Genomic DNA, 15,811 nt, shown 5'->3' with positions numbered 1-15,811 from the left:
TTGCCGGGGGCACATATTCGTAGTATGTCCTGAAGAGTCTATAGGAAACTCCTACTGTACTTCATTTGACAATAAACCTGGCCAGGTGCCTTCGTACCTTACTAGAGTCTGTGGTCATTGGGGGTCCTCTCAGGTTTGCTGTGTCAGCTATCTGCGCAGAGCCAGGGCAGCACACAGAGGGAACACGCACGTAGCTGATTGATATCAACATTGAACAGAGCAGAGCACCACACCGGTGGCATCTGACAGCAGGGGGGTTGCTGCAAGGTCTCTGTCCTCAGCTTCCAGTCCAAGCCCACAGCCTGAACGTCTTAGACCAGCCATGGCCCCTGGGATTCCAGCCAAGTGCAGCCTAGTCCCTGGCTGGGGGTTGCCCAGGCAAGTGGCTTCCCTCCTCGGCTTGGTTAGCAGCCCGTGGGCCAGTTCAGTGGGAATACGAGTGAACAGATTCCTCAGCCCCTGCTCCAATCACAGTGCCACACGTAATGTAGACACGGACTTGGCCCCAGAGATACCCAGATTCCATGGCCAGACGGGACCAGTGTGACCATCCAGGCCAGAGATCTGCTCCTAGATCATTCCCAGAGCAGAGCAGCCAGGCAGGGTTTCGAAGTGGCCATTGATGGAGAATCCACCAGGACCCTTGGCAAGTTGGTCCAGGGGTGAATTACTGTCACTGCTAAAACTTCACTCCCTGTTTCCAGTCTGAGTTTATCTCCAGCCACTGGATGGTGTTAGACCTTCCTCGGCTAGACTGAAAAGCCCATTCGTACATTTCTGTTCCCCAGGCAGGTACTCACAGATTGGGATCAAATCCCCCATACCCTTCCCTTTGTTCAGCTAAATAGACAGAGCTCCCCAAGTCTCTCGCTCTAAGGCAGGTTTCTAACCCTTTAATCATTCTTGTGGCTCTTCCCTGACCTCTCCCCAATTTACCAACATCCTTCTTGAATCGGGGCCACCAGAACTGGACCCAGGGTCCCAGCAGCACTCGCCACAGCACTGAATGCAGAGGGAAAGCCTCTCTGCTCCTCCCCGTGATTCCCATTCCTACGTGGCAGGATCCCGTTAGCCCTCCGGCACACAGCAGAACACCAGTCGCTCATGTTCAGCTGATTATCCACCATCCCCCCTGCAATCCTGATCGGAGTCGCTGCTTCCTGGGACAGAGGCCCCCAGCGTGGAAGTACGGCCCTGGTGACTCACAGCTACATTCTCGGCCTCCGGGCTGAATTGCTGTAATTCATTCCCTGTGGGAACAAGGCCGCACGCCCTGGCAGATCTCCAGTTGCGGCAGAGCGTAGCCGCCTGTCTGCTCAGCAGCATGGGTCACCGGGAGAGCATCGCCCACTGCTCCAGCCTCAGCACTAACCCCACACTCAGCAGAGCCTAGTTCCAGGTCATGGGCTCTCTCCTGCCGCTCCTCAAAGCCCCCTGCACTGGCCTGGCCCAGGAACCCAAGAAACTGGCCAGGTCCCACTGAGACAAGCAAACGGGGACAGAGGGGGAGGCCGAGCACAGGAGGTGGCTATTCCCCAGGAGCCGAACCCTAGCTGCCCTGGGTCTCGCTGTGCTGAGTGTCACATGTGGAGCTCAGCTCCAGGCCACAGATACCAGCTCCAGCATGGCTTTCACGTCCCCCCGGCTGACTCCAGCGCTTTTACCTCCACTCCAGGATGGAGGGCGGCCGGGGGATTGCTTGGGACGGGAGTTGTTCAGAGATCACAGTGAGAGCAGCCATGTGAGCCTCAGGACAGACACAACCTGTCATGCCTGCCCCAGCCCCAGCCCCAGCCCCAGCCCCAGCCAGGGGCCAGCAATCAAAGCGGCTCGGCTCTCCTGGCGCTGTGCAGGGAGCAGGCACCACATGTGGGGACACACCCCAGGCTCCACCATGAGCCCCAGCCAGGCCCAGGCCCAGCCCCAGCCCCGGCCAGGGGCCAGCAATCAAAGCGGCTCGGCTCTCTGGGTGCTGTGCAGGGAGCAGGCACCACACGTGGGGACACACCCCAGGCTCCACCCTGAGCCCCAGCCAGGCCCAGCCCCAGCCCCAGCCCCGGCCAGGGGCCAGCAATCAAAGCAGCTCGGCTCTCCGGGCACTGTGCAGGGAGCAGGCACCACACGTGGGGACACACCCCAGGCTCCACCATGAGCCCCAGCCAGGCCCAGCCCCAGCCCCGGCCAGGGGCCAGCAATCAAAGCGGCTCGGCTCTCTGGGTGCTGTGCAGGGAGCAGACACCACATGTGGGGACACACCCCAGGCTCCACCATGAGTCCCAGCCAGGCCCAGCCCCAGCCCCGGCCAGGGGCCAGCAATCAAAGCAGCTCGGCTCTCTGGCTGCTGTGCAGGGAGCAGACACCACATGTGGGGACACACCCCAGGGCTCACCCTGAGTCCCAGCCAGGCCCAGCCCCAGCCCCGGCCCCGGCCAGGGGCCAGCAATCAAAGCAGCTCGGCTCTCTGGGTGCTGTGCAGGGAGCAGGCACCACACGTGGGGACACACCCCAGGGCTCACCCTGAGTCCTAGCCAGGCCCAGCCCCAGCCCCGGCCAGGGGCCAGCAATCAAAGCGGCTCGGCTCTCCGGGCGCTGTGCAGGGAGCAGGCACCACACTGTGGGGACACACCCCAGGCTCCACCATGAGTCCCCAGCCAGGCCCAGCCCCAGCCCCAGCCCCGGCCAGGGGCCAGCAATCAAAGCAGCTCGGCTCTCTGGGTGCTGTGCAGGGAGCAGGCACCACACAGTGGGGACACACCCCAGGGCTCACCCTGAGTCCCAGCCAGGCCCAGCCCCAGCCCCAGCCAGGGGCCAGCAATCAAAGCAGGCTCGGCTCTCTGGGTGCTGTGCAGGGAGCAGGCACCACACGTGGGGACACACCCCAGGGCTCACCCTGAGTCCCAGCCAGGCCCAGCCCCAGCCCCAGCCAGGGGCCAGCAATCAAAGCAGCTCGGCTCTCTGGGTGCTGTGCAGGGAGCAGGCACCACACGTGGAGACACACCCCAGGGCTCACCCTGAGCCCCAGCCAGGCCCAGCCCCAGCCCCAGCCAGGGGCCAGCAATCAAAGCTGCTCGGCTCTCTGGGTGCTGTGCAGGGAGCAGGCACCACACGTGGGGACACACCCCAGGGCTCACCCTGAGTCCCAGCCAGGCCCAGCCCCAGCCCCGGCCAGGGGCCAGCAATCAAAGCAGCTCGGCTCTCTGGGTGCTGTGCAGGGAGCAGGCACCACACATGGGGACACACCCCAGGGCTCACCCTGAGTCCCAGCCAGGCCCAGCCCCCGCCGCCAGAGCCGCGGCCTGCGGAACTCCCGGCCACAAGGGGCGAGGCGGAGCGGGACCAGCCCCGCTCTTCCAGCTCCGGAGGCGGAGCCAGCTCAGGGCACCGCCCATTCTGCCCACCACAGCGAAGGGGGCGTGCGAGCCAATCAGCGAGCGCTGTGTAGGATGGAGGCGGGGCCTGGATCCGCAGGGTCCTGTCAGAGGGGGCAGGAGAGGCGCCGATATCCAGGCGGCCCAATCGGCTTTCGCCCTGGTGGAGGGGGTGGAGCCTGGGGGCGGGCGGGCCAATCACCGCGCAGGTGAGTGAGGGGGCGGAGTCCCGGGGGCCCGTGGCGGCGGTAGCGGGCGCTGACAGCGGCGGTCATGGAGCTGCGGCGGACGGTGAGGAGGACTGCGGGCCCCAGGCCTGGGCGGGGGCTGCCGGGACCGGACCCCGGGGCCTGGGTCCCCCTGGCAGCGGGGCGGGAGGCGGCCGGGGCTGGCAGCTGGGTTTACGGGATCGCCCCCGCCCCACCCCGTGCTTCACGCGGGCTGGCTATTGTGTGCATTACGGTACCGCCCCGGTACGTCCCTCGGGCTCGTTATTGGGTGCATTACGGTACCCCCCCCCGTGCTTCTCGCGGGCTGGCTACTGGGTTTATGGTATCGCCCCCGCGGGCTGTCCTTTGTGTGCATTACGGTACTTCTCCCCCCCACCCCGTGCTTCATCTGGGCTGGCTATTGTGTGCATTACGGTACCTCCCCGGTACGTCCCTCGGGCTCGTTATTGGGTGCATTACGGTACACACACACACCCCCGTGCTTCTCGCCGACTGGCTACTGGGTTTATGGTATCGCTCCCGCGGGCTGTGTTTTGTGTGCATTACGGTACTTCTCCCCCCCACCCCGTGCTTCATCTGGGCTGGCTATTGTGTGCATTACGGTACCGCCCCGATACGTCCCTCGGGCTCGTTATTGGGTGCATTACGGTACACACACACCCCTCCCCCCCGCCCGTGCTTCCCGCGGGTTGGCTACTGGGTTTATGGTATCGCCCCCGCGGGCTGTCCTTTGTGTGCATTACGGTACTCCCCCCCCCCCCCCGTGCTTCACGTAGGCTGGCTATTGTGTGCATTACAGTACCGCCTCGGTATTTCTCTCGGGCACGTTATAAGGTGCATTACGGTACACACACACCCCTCCCCCCCACCCGTGCTTCCCGCGGGTTGGCTACTGGGTTTATGGTATCGCCCCCGCGGGCTGGCTATTATGTGCATTACGGTCCCCCTAGATCCCCGCCATCCACTTACCAAGGGCTGCATATTGTATGATTACGGTACCCTCCCAACCCCCCCCCCCCCGTACCTCCTGCTGGCTCTTTATTGGGTGCATTACGGTACCACCCCTCCCCCTGCTTCCCCAGGGGTGATTATTAGGTCCATTACTGTGTGCATTACGGTACTTCCCGCCCCGACCCCCAGTGCTGAGTGTTATGTGCATTACGGTACCGCCCCTCCCCCCCGAGTGCAGAGTGTTATGCGCATTTCATTATATTCCCCCCCCACACACACACACCTGTGGTTCCTGAGTGCTGGGTGTTATGTGCATTACGGTACCGCCTCCCCCCCTTCCCTAGTGCTGAGTGTTATGTGCATTACGGTACCGCCCCCCCGCCCCCAGTGCTGGGTGTTATGTGCATTACGGTACCGCCCCCCCCCGCCCCCAGTGCTGGGTGTTATGTGCATTACGGTACCGCCCCCCCCCGCCCCCAGTGCTGGGTGTTATGTGCATTGCGGTACACACACCCCATGGTGCCAGGTTCTGTACCAGCCCAGGCGCCCACAGTCCAAGAGCCCTAAGCTTCTGTGCTGCCAGTTGCCACCCACACCCCGTCCTGGCATAGACACCCTCGCGAGTCGGTCTGTGCCCCACCCTGACCACGGGGCTAGCACATGGCAGGCAGCCCCTGTGGCCAGCTAGTGTGGACAGGGCAGGGGAGGCAGATGCCTGGTCCCGGGCGGTGCAGCCTGGGCTCCCCAGGCCTGGTCTGCCCCAGAGGTTGCCCCAGCTGGGACACGGCACCGGGGGCCCTTGCCAGGCAGGGCTGGTGTCTCAGAGCCCTCGCTCCCAGGACAGGGGAGGCCGTTTGCGCCCGGGCCCTAGATCTGCCCAGCCTGCCTGGCACTGGAAAAACACCCCGAGGCTGATTGGGAAACAGATTTCTGAAGGCGACTTGCCAAGGCTGGCTGGGGGGCTGCGCCGGGGGGAGGAGAGGGGGCTGCGGCTGCAGCCTTGAAGCGCTCTGCCATGGGACAGGCGGGAGGCCCCTTGATTTCATGTTCCCTCCCTCACTCAAGGACAAGTCCTGAGGCTGGAAATGGGGAAACAGCTGCCTGCTTCTTGTGAGTACCCGTGCTGGGCTCCCAGACAGGGACGGGGGGTGCCCCCGTGGTGCTGCCCAGGGTGGCAGATCTGCCGCCTCTCCTCTGGCTGGGTGGCATTGGGGAGGGCGCAAAGGCAGGAGCCAGGGTGGTGAGCCCGCGGTTCAGCCGGGTGTTGTGCAGTCAGCACCCACGGGGGGAAGCTGGTTTCGCCTGCCGGCTCCTGGGGGCAGGGGTAGGGACTGTCCGGGCTGGGCACTGTGCCAGGGACCCTGTGCCAGGAATGGGGAGCCCCAGGGCCACGTCGGGTCCCCAGATCACTTTATTTGGCCCTCCACAGCCCGGTGCGGAGCAGCAGCCTGGTGGCGCCAGGGCCTGGAAGGGGATAAAGCGGGTGCCACGGGGGCGGGCCCCCACCTCTTTGTGTCACGTGATGCTGTGGCGAGAGACAATGGCCAGAGCTGGGACCAACCCTATGGGACAGGACCCAACTCCTCTTGCCCCGGCATCACCCACCACCCTGAGCGCAGAACCCAACCCCCTCTCCCTGCTTCACCCACCACCCTGAGCACAGAACCCGACCCCTCCTTCCCCAGCGTCACCCATCACCCTGGGGGCAGGACCTGAGCGCCTCCCCTCCCCAGCAATGCCCATTCACCCCAGGGACAGGACCCAACCCCCCTCTCCCTGCTTCACCCACCACCCCGGGGGCAGGACCCAAGCCCTCCTGCCCCGGCATCACCCACCACCCTGAGCACAGAACCCAACCCCGGCATCACCCACCAACCTGGGGGCAGGACCCAACCCCCCTCTCCCTGCTTCACCCACCAACCTGGGGGCAGGACCCAACCCCCCTCTCCCTGCTTCACCCACCACCCTGAGCGCAGAACCCAACCCCGGCATCACCCACCAACCTAGGGGCAGGACCCAACCCCCCTCTCCCTGCTTCACCCACCAACCTGGGGGCAGGACCGAACCCTCCTCCCCTGGTATCACCCACCAACCTGGGGGCAGAACCCAACCCCTCCTCCCCCGGCATCACCCATCATTCCGGGGACAGGACCCAACCCCGGCATCACCCACCAACCTGGGGGCAGGACCCAACCCCGGCATCACCCATCAACCTGGGGGCAGGACCCAGCCCCTCCTTCCCCAGCATCACCCATCACCCTGGGGGCAGGACCTGAGCGCCTCCCCTCCCCGGCAATGTCCACCCACCCCAGGGACAGGACCCAACCCCCCTCTCCCTGCTTCACCCACCACTCCGGGGGCAGAACCCAACCCCTCCTTCCCCAGCATCACCCACCAACCTGGGGGCAGGACCCAACCCTCCTCCCCCGGTATCACCCACCACCCTGAGCGCAGAACCCAACCCCGGCATCACCCACCAACCTGGGGGCAGGACCCAACCCCCTCTCCCTGCTTCACCCACCAACCTGGGGGCAGGACCCAACCCCTCCTGACCCGGCATCACCCACCACCCTGGGGACAGGACCCAACCCCCCCCCCCCTCTGGCTTCACTCACCACCCCGGGGGCAGGACCCAACCCCCCCCCCGGCTTCACCCACCACCCCGGGGGCAGGACCCAACCCCCCCCCCCGGCTTCATCCACCACCCTGAGGACAGGACTTGACCCCCCGCCCCCACAGCTTCACCGACCCATCCCCCCAGGGACAGAACCTGACCCCCTCCCCCAGCTTCACCCACCACCCCGGGGGCAGGACCCAACCCCCCCCCCGGCTTCACCCACCACCCCGGGGGCAGGACCCAACCCCCCCCCCCGGCTTCATCCACCACCCTGAGGACAGGACTTGACCCCCCGCCCCCACAGCTTCACCGACCCATCCCCCCAGGGACAGAACCTGACCCCCTCCCCCAGCTTCACCCACCACCCTGGGGGCAGGACCCGACCCCTCCCCCCAGCTTTGCCCTCCCACCCCGTTGTGCTGCTCGGGTTTTGGGCCAGTGTTTGGCTCCAGCAGCTGTTTGGTCTCTAGAACCTTTTGAAGAACAGACCAAAGCACAGCCGGGCGGCGGCTCCTCTTCGTTGCCGCGTGTGGCTGGCCGGCGGCTCCGCGCCGTGGGGCTCGTGCGGGCTGCGCTGCTCGGGCTCCTGGGGGGGGACGCGTTCTTCTAGGCCGGCCGGCCCAGACCCAGACCCAGACCCAGACCCCAGGCCCAGACCCAGACCCCAGCGCCTGCTTTCTGCCTTCCCCAGGGGCTGAGGCAATCTGCTCCCCGGCATGTGCCTGCGACACAACACCTGTTTGCACAGCGTGACAGCGCAGTGCTGATCCCAAGGGTTCAAGCAGGCGGCACGCACTGCCTCCGCCTCGCTGCGTCCTCACCTCCTGTGCCCCGGCGCAGGCAGCTGGTGGGAAGGGGGCCTGCTCGGCAGGACTCCTGGGTTCTGCTGTAGGGTGACCAGCTGGCAGGTGTGAAAAATGGGGACGGGGTGAGGGGTGATGGGAGCCTGTGTAAGGCAAAGCCCCGAATATCGGGATTGTCCCTATAAATCAGGACAGCTTGTCACCCTGGTTCAGTGCTCTGCTGCTTGTCTTGTGCCCGGGGGCACGTCACTGCAGTATGCACCGGGGAGGGTGGGAGGCTGGACTAGTGAGTCCTCGTGCACTGCTCTGCACAGTTGTGGGTGGTGGTCGCAAACAGCCGCTGGCTGCAGCTGTGCTGTCAAGGTGGCAGGCGGTTGCCGGTGCCATGGGGTCTTGGTGCTGCGCTCTGGGACGCTGTGGCTCTGATGGCAGGTGTCGGGCACGTTCTGGGTGCCGTGAGCTGCCCTCACGAGAAGCGTGGCCTGCGGTGCAGCCGGGCATGGTGGGATGGGCATGCCCCCAGTTCTGGGCCTCACCGTGTTTCCCTGGGAGCAGCTGGGGATGGGGGAAGCTCTGGCTGGTGCCCTGGGAATGTCTTGGGCCCTGGCAGCTCCATGCTGCCCAGTGGCAGTGAGTTCCGCAGTCAGTGCCGGGGTGGCTGCTCCTCGCCAGCGCTGTCAGAGTCCCACTAATCGTTGCACCTTGATCCCCAGGTGCAGCTCTGCCGCTTTCACTCCCTCCTGCTGCAGAGGAGGTGCCCTTGGCAGCCGCCTGCCCTGCACTGCAGACACAGGGCCAGCCCTCTGATGCAACGGTAAGCCCTTTGCCCGGGGAGCCGGGAGCCCTCCAGCCCAGGGGCGGGGGGGTCTGTCCCCTTGTTACTCACTTGGGTGGGTTGGAAACGCTCCTCCCCATGGTGCTCACCTCAGGCCTGTCTGCACCTCCCTGCCGGGCAGATATAACGGAGGGGGGAGGGGGGCACGCTGAGATTGCTCAGGCAGGAGAAACTGCAAAGACTGGTGGGTTATTCACCCAGCCAGCCACAAAACAGCTTCTCTAATACCTTAGTGGTGACCCAGGAGACAACACAGAGCTCCCTGAGAGCGACCCAGCCCTGGGCTCCCCGACAGCCCAGTCAGACACGCTGAGGATTGCCATTGGGTATAAAGTTCTACCAGTCACCAGGGATCGGACACATCATCCCCTAGCTCAGCGGATAGCTCAGATCTCACCGAAACACAGCTTCCAGCCAGCTCTTATTAACCAGTCTAAGATTTATTAAACAAGACAAGAGGGGATCATGGTTAAAGGCTGGTTATGCATCCAGATATGAACAGACTCTTCGATCAGTTTCCTAGCAGACATGGTGAGCCGCTGAGTGCAGAAAGCTCTTGCCAGAATCGGTTCCTCGGGTTACAGTCCATGTGTAGAGTTTGTTCTGATCCTTCCACAAGGAGGAGCAGGGGCCTCCAGACGGGAGCTGGACACCTCAGTCTTGCAACTCAAGCTTCCCCTGATGAAGCTTAAGCAGATGTGAGCTACAGGAGCAGGGCCCTGGAGTTCCTGAATAGATCTCCAGCAGGCTGCGACAGCCTCTGGCCAGCCGGCGTTCCTTGTGTGGAGCTTTGTGTATAGCCACGGAACTAGTTGCATTCACCTCCCATTGGTTGTGTATACACACAAACATTGTGGCTTTGCAGTGAAGCCTCCTAGTGCCTGTGTATACCCACAGAACTAATTGCATTCACCAGCACAAGGTAATTCTCCATTGGGCAGCTCACAAACTTCAGTGAGAAGCAGAGCCAGTGACATTATCACACCCAGGTTCCACCTACACGGTAATGCCCCGACTGATCTCTGGAGCAACAGACTCTAGTGCAGACAATGCCGGCCAGGGGCCGGCCGGTTACCCGGGGAACCTCTGACAGGAGCAGCGCCCACAGGCAATTGGGATTCGCCGCAAATTCTCTCCCAGTCCAGGTTCTGGGCTCTGCCGTGGCTACGGACTGGCCCACTCACCCTTTACAGACTCCTCTAATCTGTCTGTGAAGGTAGATCTGGGGTCATTTCGCCTGCTAGTCGCGTGACCCAGTCAGGCTCCGTGTCACAGAGGCTTGGGCACTGCCCAGGCCTGGCAGCCTCCCCACTGCTGCCCCGCTGTGCCGCCAGCCGAGGCCTGTTTGGAGAGGGTGTGGCCTGGCTCTGCTGCACTGGGGGGCAGGGAGGTCCCAGGGCTGTAGAGGTCACAAGAGAGTGGGGCGGTCACAAGGGGCATGGTGGCCATGGTGGGGAGGGAGGTGTTAGCCATGGGGGGGCGGAGGTCATGGGGGGGGCTCTCACCGCTGTCCCCTTGTCCCCCCAGCTGGGGTTGGCGCAGGGGGCTGCTGCGGAAGGTGCTGCTGGCTGCGGGGCTGGGGCTGCCCCTGGCGGCCGGGACACGCTACAGCTTCGCTGATGCCCAGGAGCGGAGGAAGATGCGGCTACTGGTGGAGGGTGTCGGGCGCTTCGGCAGGTGGGTGTTGGCCGGGCCTGGGTACAAGGGGCTCCCTCTACACGGGCACCCAGGTGACCTAGGGCCTGGGGAAGGTGTAGGCTCCCAGGCCCCAATGCTGGGGGAATCAGGACTCCTGGGTTCTCTGCTGGCCCCAGGCCAGTCACCACCCCTCCTTCCATGGCCTGCTGAGCCATCCTGCCCTGTCCCCACAGGTCCCTGCACCTGGGCATGCAGATCTCGCTGGATTACTGGTGGACGGCCCACGTGGTGCTGCGGGGCGTGGATGAGGTATGTTCCCTGCCACATGGGGACCCGCATGTCCCTTGGCTGTGACCCAGTGCCAGTCCCCTGCCAAGCCAGACAGGTCACTGCCCGGTGCCCTGATCCCACAGTGGTGGGCATGGGCTCAGTGTGCTGGGGGGCACAGATGCTGCCTGGAGGGGTTTTCAGAGGGGGGGCCCCTCTGCTGCCACTGGGGTCCTGGGCAGGTCCCGTCTCCCTGGCCATGGAGCTGGTGAGCATGTCCCTCCATCAAAGCTCTGTTACCCCTCTTTGCTTGGGATATGCCCCCTGCTGGCCGTGTCCCGCCCCCTGCCCCCGTGCTGATGGCTGCTCCCCGCCGCGTGTCCCTGTCGTCAGAACAGCCCAGAGTACAAGGAGGTGATGTCAGCCTGTCACCAGCGGGCAGCCGACTGCCTGGTGCAAGGCGCCATCTACAACGGGGGCCTGTACATCAAGCTGGGCCAGGGCCTGTGCGCCTTCAACCACCTCCTGCCACCCGAGTACATCAGCACCTTGCGTGTGCTGGAGGACCAAGCGCTCAAGAGAGGCTGCGGGGAGGTGAGTGCCGGCTCCCCGGGGCTCCTGGGGACGGGGTGGTGAGGGCCGGCTCCCCGGGGCAGAGCAGCAGGTTCTGCGGGGCTCTTGGGGACAGGGTGCAGGGAAGCGAGTGCTGGCTCCGTGGGGCTCCTGGAGATGGGGTGCAGGGAGATGAGTGCTGGCTCCACGGGTCTCCTGGGCACGGGGAGGTGAGGGCCGGCTCCCCAGGGCAGAGCAGCGGGCTCCCTGGGGACAGGGCACAGGGAGGCGAGGGCTGGCTCCGTGGGGCTCCTGGGGATGGGGCGCGGGGAGGTGAGGGCTGGTTCCATGGGGCTCCTGGGGACAGGGAGGTGAGGGCCAGCTCCCTGGAGCAGAGCAGTGGGCTCTGTGGGGCTCCTGGAGACAGGCCTCTCCTTAGGCACCACCACTGGCCCCAGGGCAAGGGGCCAAGCTGGCAGCCCTGGAGCCTCCTCTGCCCCTAGGTTCACCGGGGGTGGGCTGGGCAGAGCTCTCCATTCTGCACACCCCTGACTGCTCCTGGATGCCACTGAGCACCCACCTGGGCCCTCCGCCATCTGGAGCATGGGCGCTGGCTGCTTCTGCAGGCTGGGTGAGGGGGACACCTGCCCGACAGACCCTCCCAACTCACAGCACACTGGGTACAGCTGGAAACTCCAGTTTGGTCTCTGCTGCCTTGGGGCTGCTCAGAACCAACGCACCCGCATGTGGCATCTCTGGCTGCCCCTGCCCTCTCTGGGCACGAGCCGGTGCCGGAGGGCAACCCCGTGATGGCCAGCGCTCCCCATCTCCTGCCACAGGTGGATGAGTTGTTCCTGGAAGATTTCAAAGCCACGGCCGACACGCTCTTCAGGGAGTTCAACTACCAGCCCATGGCCGCGGCCAGCCTGGCCCAGGTGCACAAGGCTCGGCTCCAGGATGGCACCCTGGTGGCTGTGAAGGTGCGTGAGCTGGAAGGGCAGGTGTGGCTGACCTCCCTCGCTGGGGCTCTGGACCTCCCCTGGGTTCCTGGAGCCAGAGGGGCCCCCGAGTCCTGGCCCCAGCCTGGGCTGAGAGCAGCCCCACGTTGCTGGGTGGGAGCAGGAGCAGGCGCCTCAGGTTGCTGGAAGGGAGGCCAGGACCCGAGGCAAGTCCCAGGACTCACCTGCATGGGAAGGCTGCAGCAGCTGCTCCCCCAGGGCTGGGGCCAGGAGGGAGATGAGGGCTCTGCCCCAGGCAGGGGTGTGCAGCACCCAGCATGGAGTGGCCTCGATTCCAGCCGGGAGCCTCTTGGGCACAGATACCCAGCACTCGGAGCCAGGATGCTGCCAGCTCCGTGGGGCTGCAGTTTGAGCCCTGCCTGCAGGGGACGCTACCCGACCCCAGTGCTGCCAACCCGAGGCAGATGTGGCAGCATGTGGTGGGGCCTGGTCCCAGGCTGGAGGTGGTGAATTGCATTCTGGGCCCTGGGATGCAGGGCAGCCAGCAGCCGAGGCGGGGTCCCAGCGCGCTCTGTCTCTGCCCCCCAGGTGCAGTACATCGACCTGAGGGACAGGTTCGACGGGGACATCCGCACGCTGGAGCTGCTGCTGCGCATCATCGAGTTCATGCACCCCAGCTTTGGGTTCAGCTGGGTCCTGAAGGTACCGGCGCCGCCTGAGAGCCTTGGACGATACCCAGCTAGTGCCGCAGCAGCCACCCCAGCCCGTGGCAGGTGTTCCAGGCTCCGTTTGCCCTGCCCACCAGCCGGCTCCTGCGCATGGCTCGGGCTCTGAGCGCCTGTCCGTGGGTCGTGCCCCAGGCAGGCCGAGCACTGAATGGCTCCCCCCGCGGAGGGTTGACATGGGGCAGTCGGTGCCCCATGCTGCGGGCTGTGTGCCCACCTTGGCGTGGGAACGCTCGCACTAGCCTACCTGCCCCTGCCCTCCCTCTCCGCAGGACCTGAAGGGGACGCTGGCCCAGGAGCTGGACTTCGAGAACGAGGGCCGGAACGCAGAGCGCTGTGCCCAGGACCTGCGCCACTTCCCCTACGTTGTGGTCCCCAAGGTGCACTGGGACAAGTGCAGCAAGGTGGGGATCCAGGCCCCATCTCCAGCAGCCAGTGGGTGGGATGCCTGGCTGCAGCCCCCCCCCTCCTGTGGCCGGGTGGGTTGAGCCCTGGGAGGGAGCTGGGGTCACCCCCTCACCACCAGAGCAGCTCCTCCCCCCAGGGGGCAAAGGAGACCCCCTCACCCTGGTACCTGGACATGCCTGTACCCTGGGACCATAGCAGGGGGCGAGGAGCTGCTGGCTGCCCCCTGGGAGAGCAGGGCCCCAGCTCCTCCTGACCCCCATCTGCTCCCCACAGAGAGTCCTGACAGCAGATTACTGCGAAGGCTGCAAAATCAACAACGTGGAGAGCATCAGGGCGCAGGGGCTGGACCTCAAAGACGTGAGTGAGGTGCTGCCGTTCGGCGAAGCGGGGAGCCCAGCTTCCTGGGGTGACTGCAGACCAGGAAGTAAGGCCCAAGGGGCAGAGTCCCAGTGGATTCTGGAAACCTGCCCCGGGCATAGGGCTGCCATGTTTGAGCTCCCCAGCCCCATGCTGCCACTTGTAGCGTTCCTGGGGGCTGCGAGGTGGAGACGGTTCACTCCAGAGGCAGCTGCATTCACGCAGGCAGAGCCCCCCCGTTCTGCAAGCGCTGCAGAATGGCTGAAGGACAGCCCTTGCTGAGGGGCCGTCGCTGGTCAATGTACCCTGCCCTGAGCCCCCTTGGCGAGACTCCCTCTGCCACCTCGGGGTGCTCTGGCTCACCCCGTCTCACCCTCTTGCAGACCGCAGACAAGCTGATCCAGATGTTCGCCGAGCAGATCTTCTACACGGGCTTCATCCATGCGGACCCGCACCCTGGGAATGGTACGGGGGCTGGGGGAGCAGGGAAAGGGTCTCCCTGGCCCAGCACAGAGGCTGCGATAATGGCACTGCCTTCCATGGGCGCCTTTGTTCCCCAGGCTGGGCCGGGGGCAGGGAGTCCCTCCCTGCCCAGAGCGCTGAGGGGAGGTGGCCAGTGGTGGAAGCAGGTTGGGTGCCCGGGCCCAGGGTGCCGTGCAGTGACCCGCTCTGTATTGCAGTGCTGGTGCGGAGGGGCCCTGACGGGAAGGCCCAGCTGGTGCTGCTGGATCATGGGCTCTACGAGTTCCTCAGTGAGAGGTAGGGACCGGGCAGGGGGCCGGGGCACAGCGCTCCAGAGCCCGTCTCCACCCCTGCGGGCAGAGACGTGGTTCCACCCCCCATGGGGCAGGCAGCCCTGGGTGACATGGGCCCTCTCTCTGTGGCAGAGACCGGACGGCACTGTGCAAGCTGTGGAGAGCCATCATCCTGCGGGATGACGCAGGCATGAGGGCCTGCTCCGCCGAGCTGGGTGTGAAGGGTGAGTGGGGGCTTGGGGGGGCTCTGGGCGTGGGGGACATGATGAGAGGGGCCCCAGGCAATTCCCATGCTGGGGGGCTGGTTCACTCAGACCCTCCGGCCACTAGCCTGGGCCCCTGGGCTCTGCCCCGGCTCCCCTGACGGCCAGGCCTGGCCTCGCCCCAGATTATTTCCTCTTCTGCGAGATCCTGATGCAGAGGCCCATCCACATGGGGCAGCTGAGGCTGGCCAACATCCTGACACGGGAGGAGACGCTCTACATGCAGGCCATGGCCCAGCACCACTTCGATCGCATCATGCAGGTGCTCAAGGACCTGCCCCGGCCCATGCTGCTCGTCTTCCGCAATATCAACACGGTGCGCAGCATCAACATCGCCCTGGGCGCCCCCGTCGACCGCTACTTTGTCATGGGCAAGAGGTGAGCAGGGCTACAGCCGCAAAACGGAGCTGAGCCCGCTGCGCCGGCGTGGGGCTGTGCCCAGTACAGAGGGTGATGCCTCGGGCCTCACCTGGCCCCTCTGTCCCCACAGCGCCGTGAAGGGCTGGAGCAGGATCACTGGCCACAGATCCTCAGGCATCCGCAGCAGCAGCCTCTTCTGCTGGCTCCGGGTGAAGTGGGAGAGCCTCAAGTTCGAGATCGCCCTCAGGTAGGGGGGGCGTGCAGGCTCCTGCACCGGGGGCGGACTCGATCCGGGGGCGTGCGGGCTCCCGCACCGGGGGTGGACTCGATCCAGCGGGTGCTGCTGGCGCACGCTCCATGCTGGCTCTTGCTTCCTCTCCAGGCAGGAGACGTTCTCCATGAGGCTGATGGCCTCCCTCATTCGCTTCCTCGCCTACGTGGGCTTCCTCTCCGAGAGCGAGCAAATCTACGAGTACCTCCAGGCCTAGCTGAGCCGCCGTGGAGACAGGCAGAGCCAGGCCTGCTGTGCCTCGCAGGCCAGCCGGATTGGACGCCAGGGGCAGCGCCTTGCCAGCGGGAGCCTGGGCTGTTCCCTCTGGCTGCAGCGGCTGCGGGGGCCACACAGACCCTGATCTTACACTAATAAAACGTGTGCACCTGCAGATGCCCCACAGCAGGTGGTCAGTGGTGCTGCAAGGGGAGCAGCGGGGGGTGGGGGGAGCC

At 65.2% G+C, this 15,811-nt stretch overlaps 1 protein-coding gene across 5 annotated transcripts; it reads left to right on the top strand.

Annotated features, from left to right (window-relative positions):
- Positions 1-3,590: 3,590 nt before the first annotated feature.
- On the top strand, positions 3,591-15,761 carry ADCK5 (aarF domain containing kinase 5). 5 transcript variants are annotated; one of them, XM_030554010.1, is made up of 15 exons: positions 3,591-3,659; positions 8,683-8,783; positions 10,332-10,481; positions 10,676-10,751; positions 11,103-11,303; positions 12,101-12,241; positions 12,809-12,922; positions 13,218-13,349; positions 13,627-13,710; positions 14,094-14,175; positions 14,391-14,469; positions 14,598-14,689; positions 14,991-15,106; positions 15,219-15,335; positions 15,471-15,761. In XM_030554010.1, exons 1-15 carry the CDS (start codon positions 3,642-3,644, stop codon positions 15,729-15,731), a joined length of 1,764 nt encoding a protein of 587 aa, XP_030409870.1. In that variant the 5' UTR covers positions 3,591-3,641; the 3' UTR covers positions 15,732-15,761. The 5 variants fall into 5 exon arrangements, with proteins under 5 accessions (XP_030409870.1, XP_030409871.1, XP_030409873.1 ...); XM_030554011.1 differs by having other exon boundaries at positions 14,854-15,106; positions 15,471-15,661; XM_030554012.1 differs by lacking the exon at positions 3,591-3,659 and adding an exon at positions 5,603-5,659.
- The last annotated feature ends 50 nt before the right edge of the window (positions 15,762-15,811 follow it).

This window comes from Gopherus evgoodei, chromosome 2 (assembly GCF_007399415.2).
Source record: "Gopherus evgoodei ecotype Sinaloan lineage chromosome 2, rGopEvg1_v1.p, whole genome shotgun sequence".
NCBI classification, from domain to species: Eukaryota; Metazoa; Chordata; order Testudines; family Testudinidae; genus Gopherus; species Gopherus evgoodei.
This window is presented reverse-complemented; position numbering and strand designations above follow the sequence as displayed.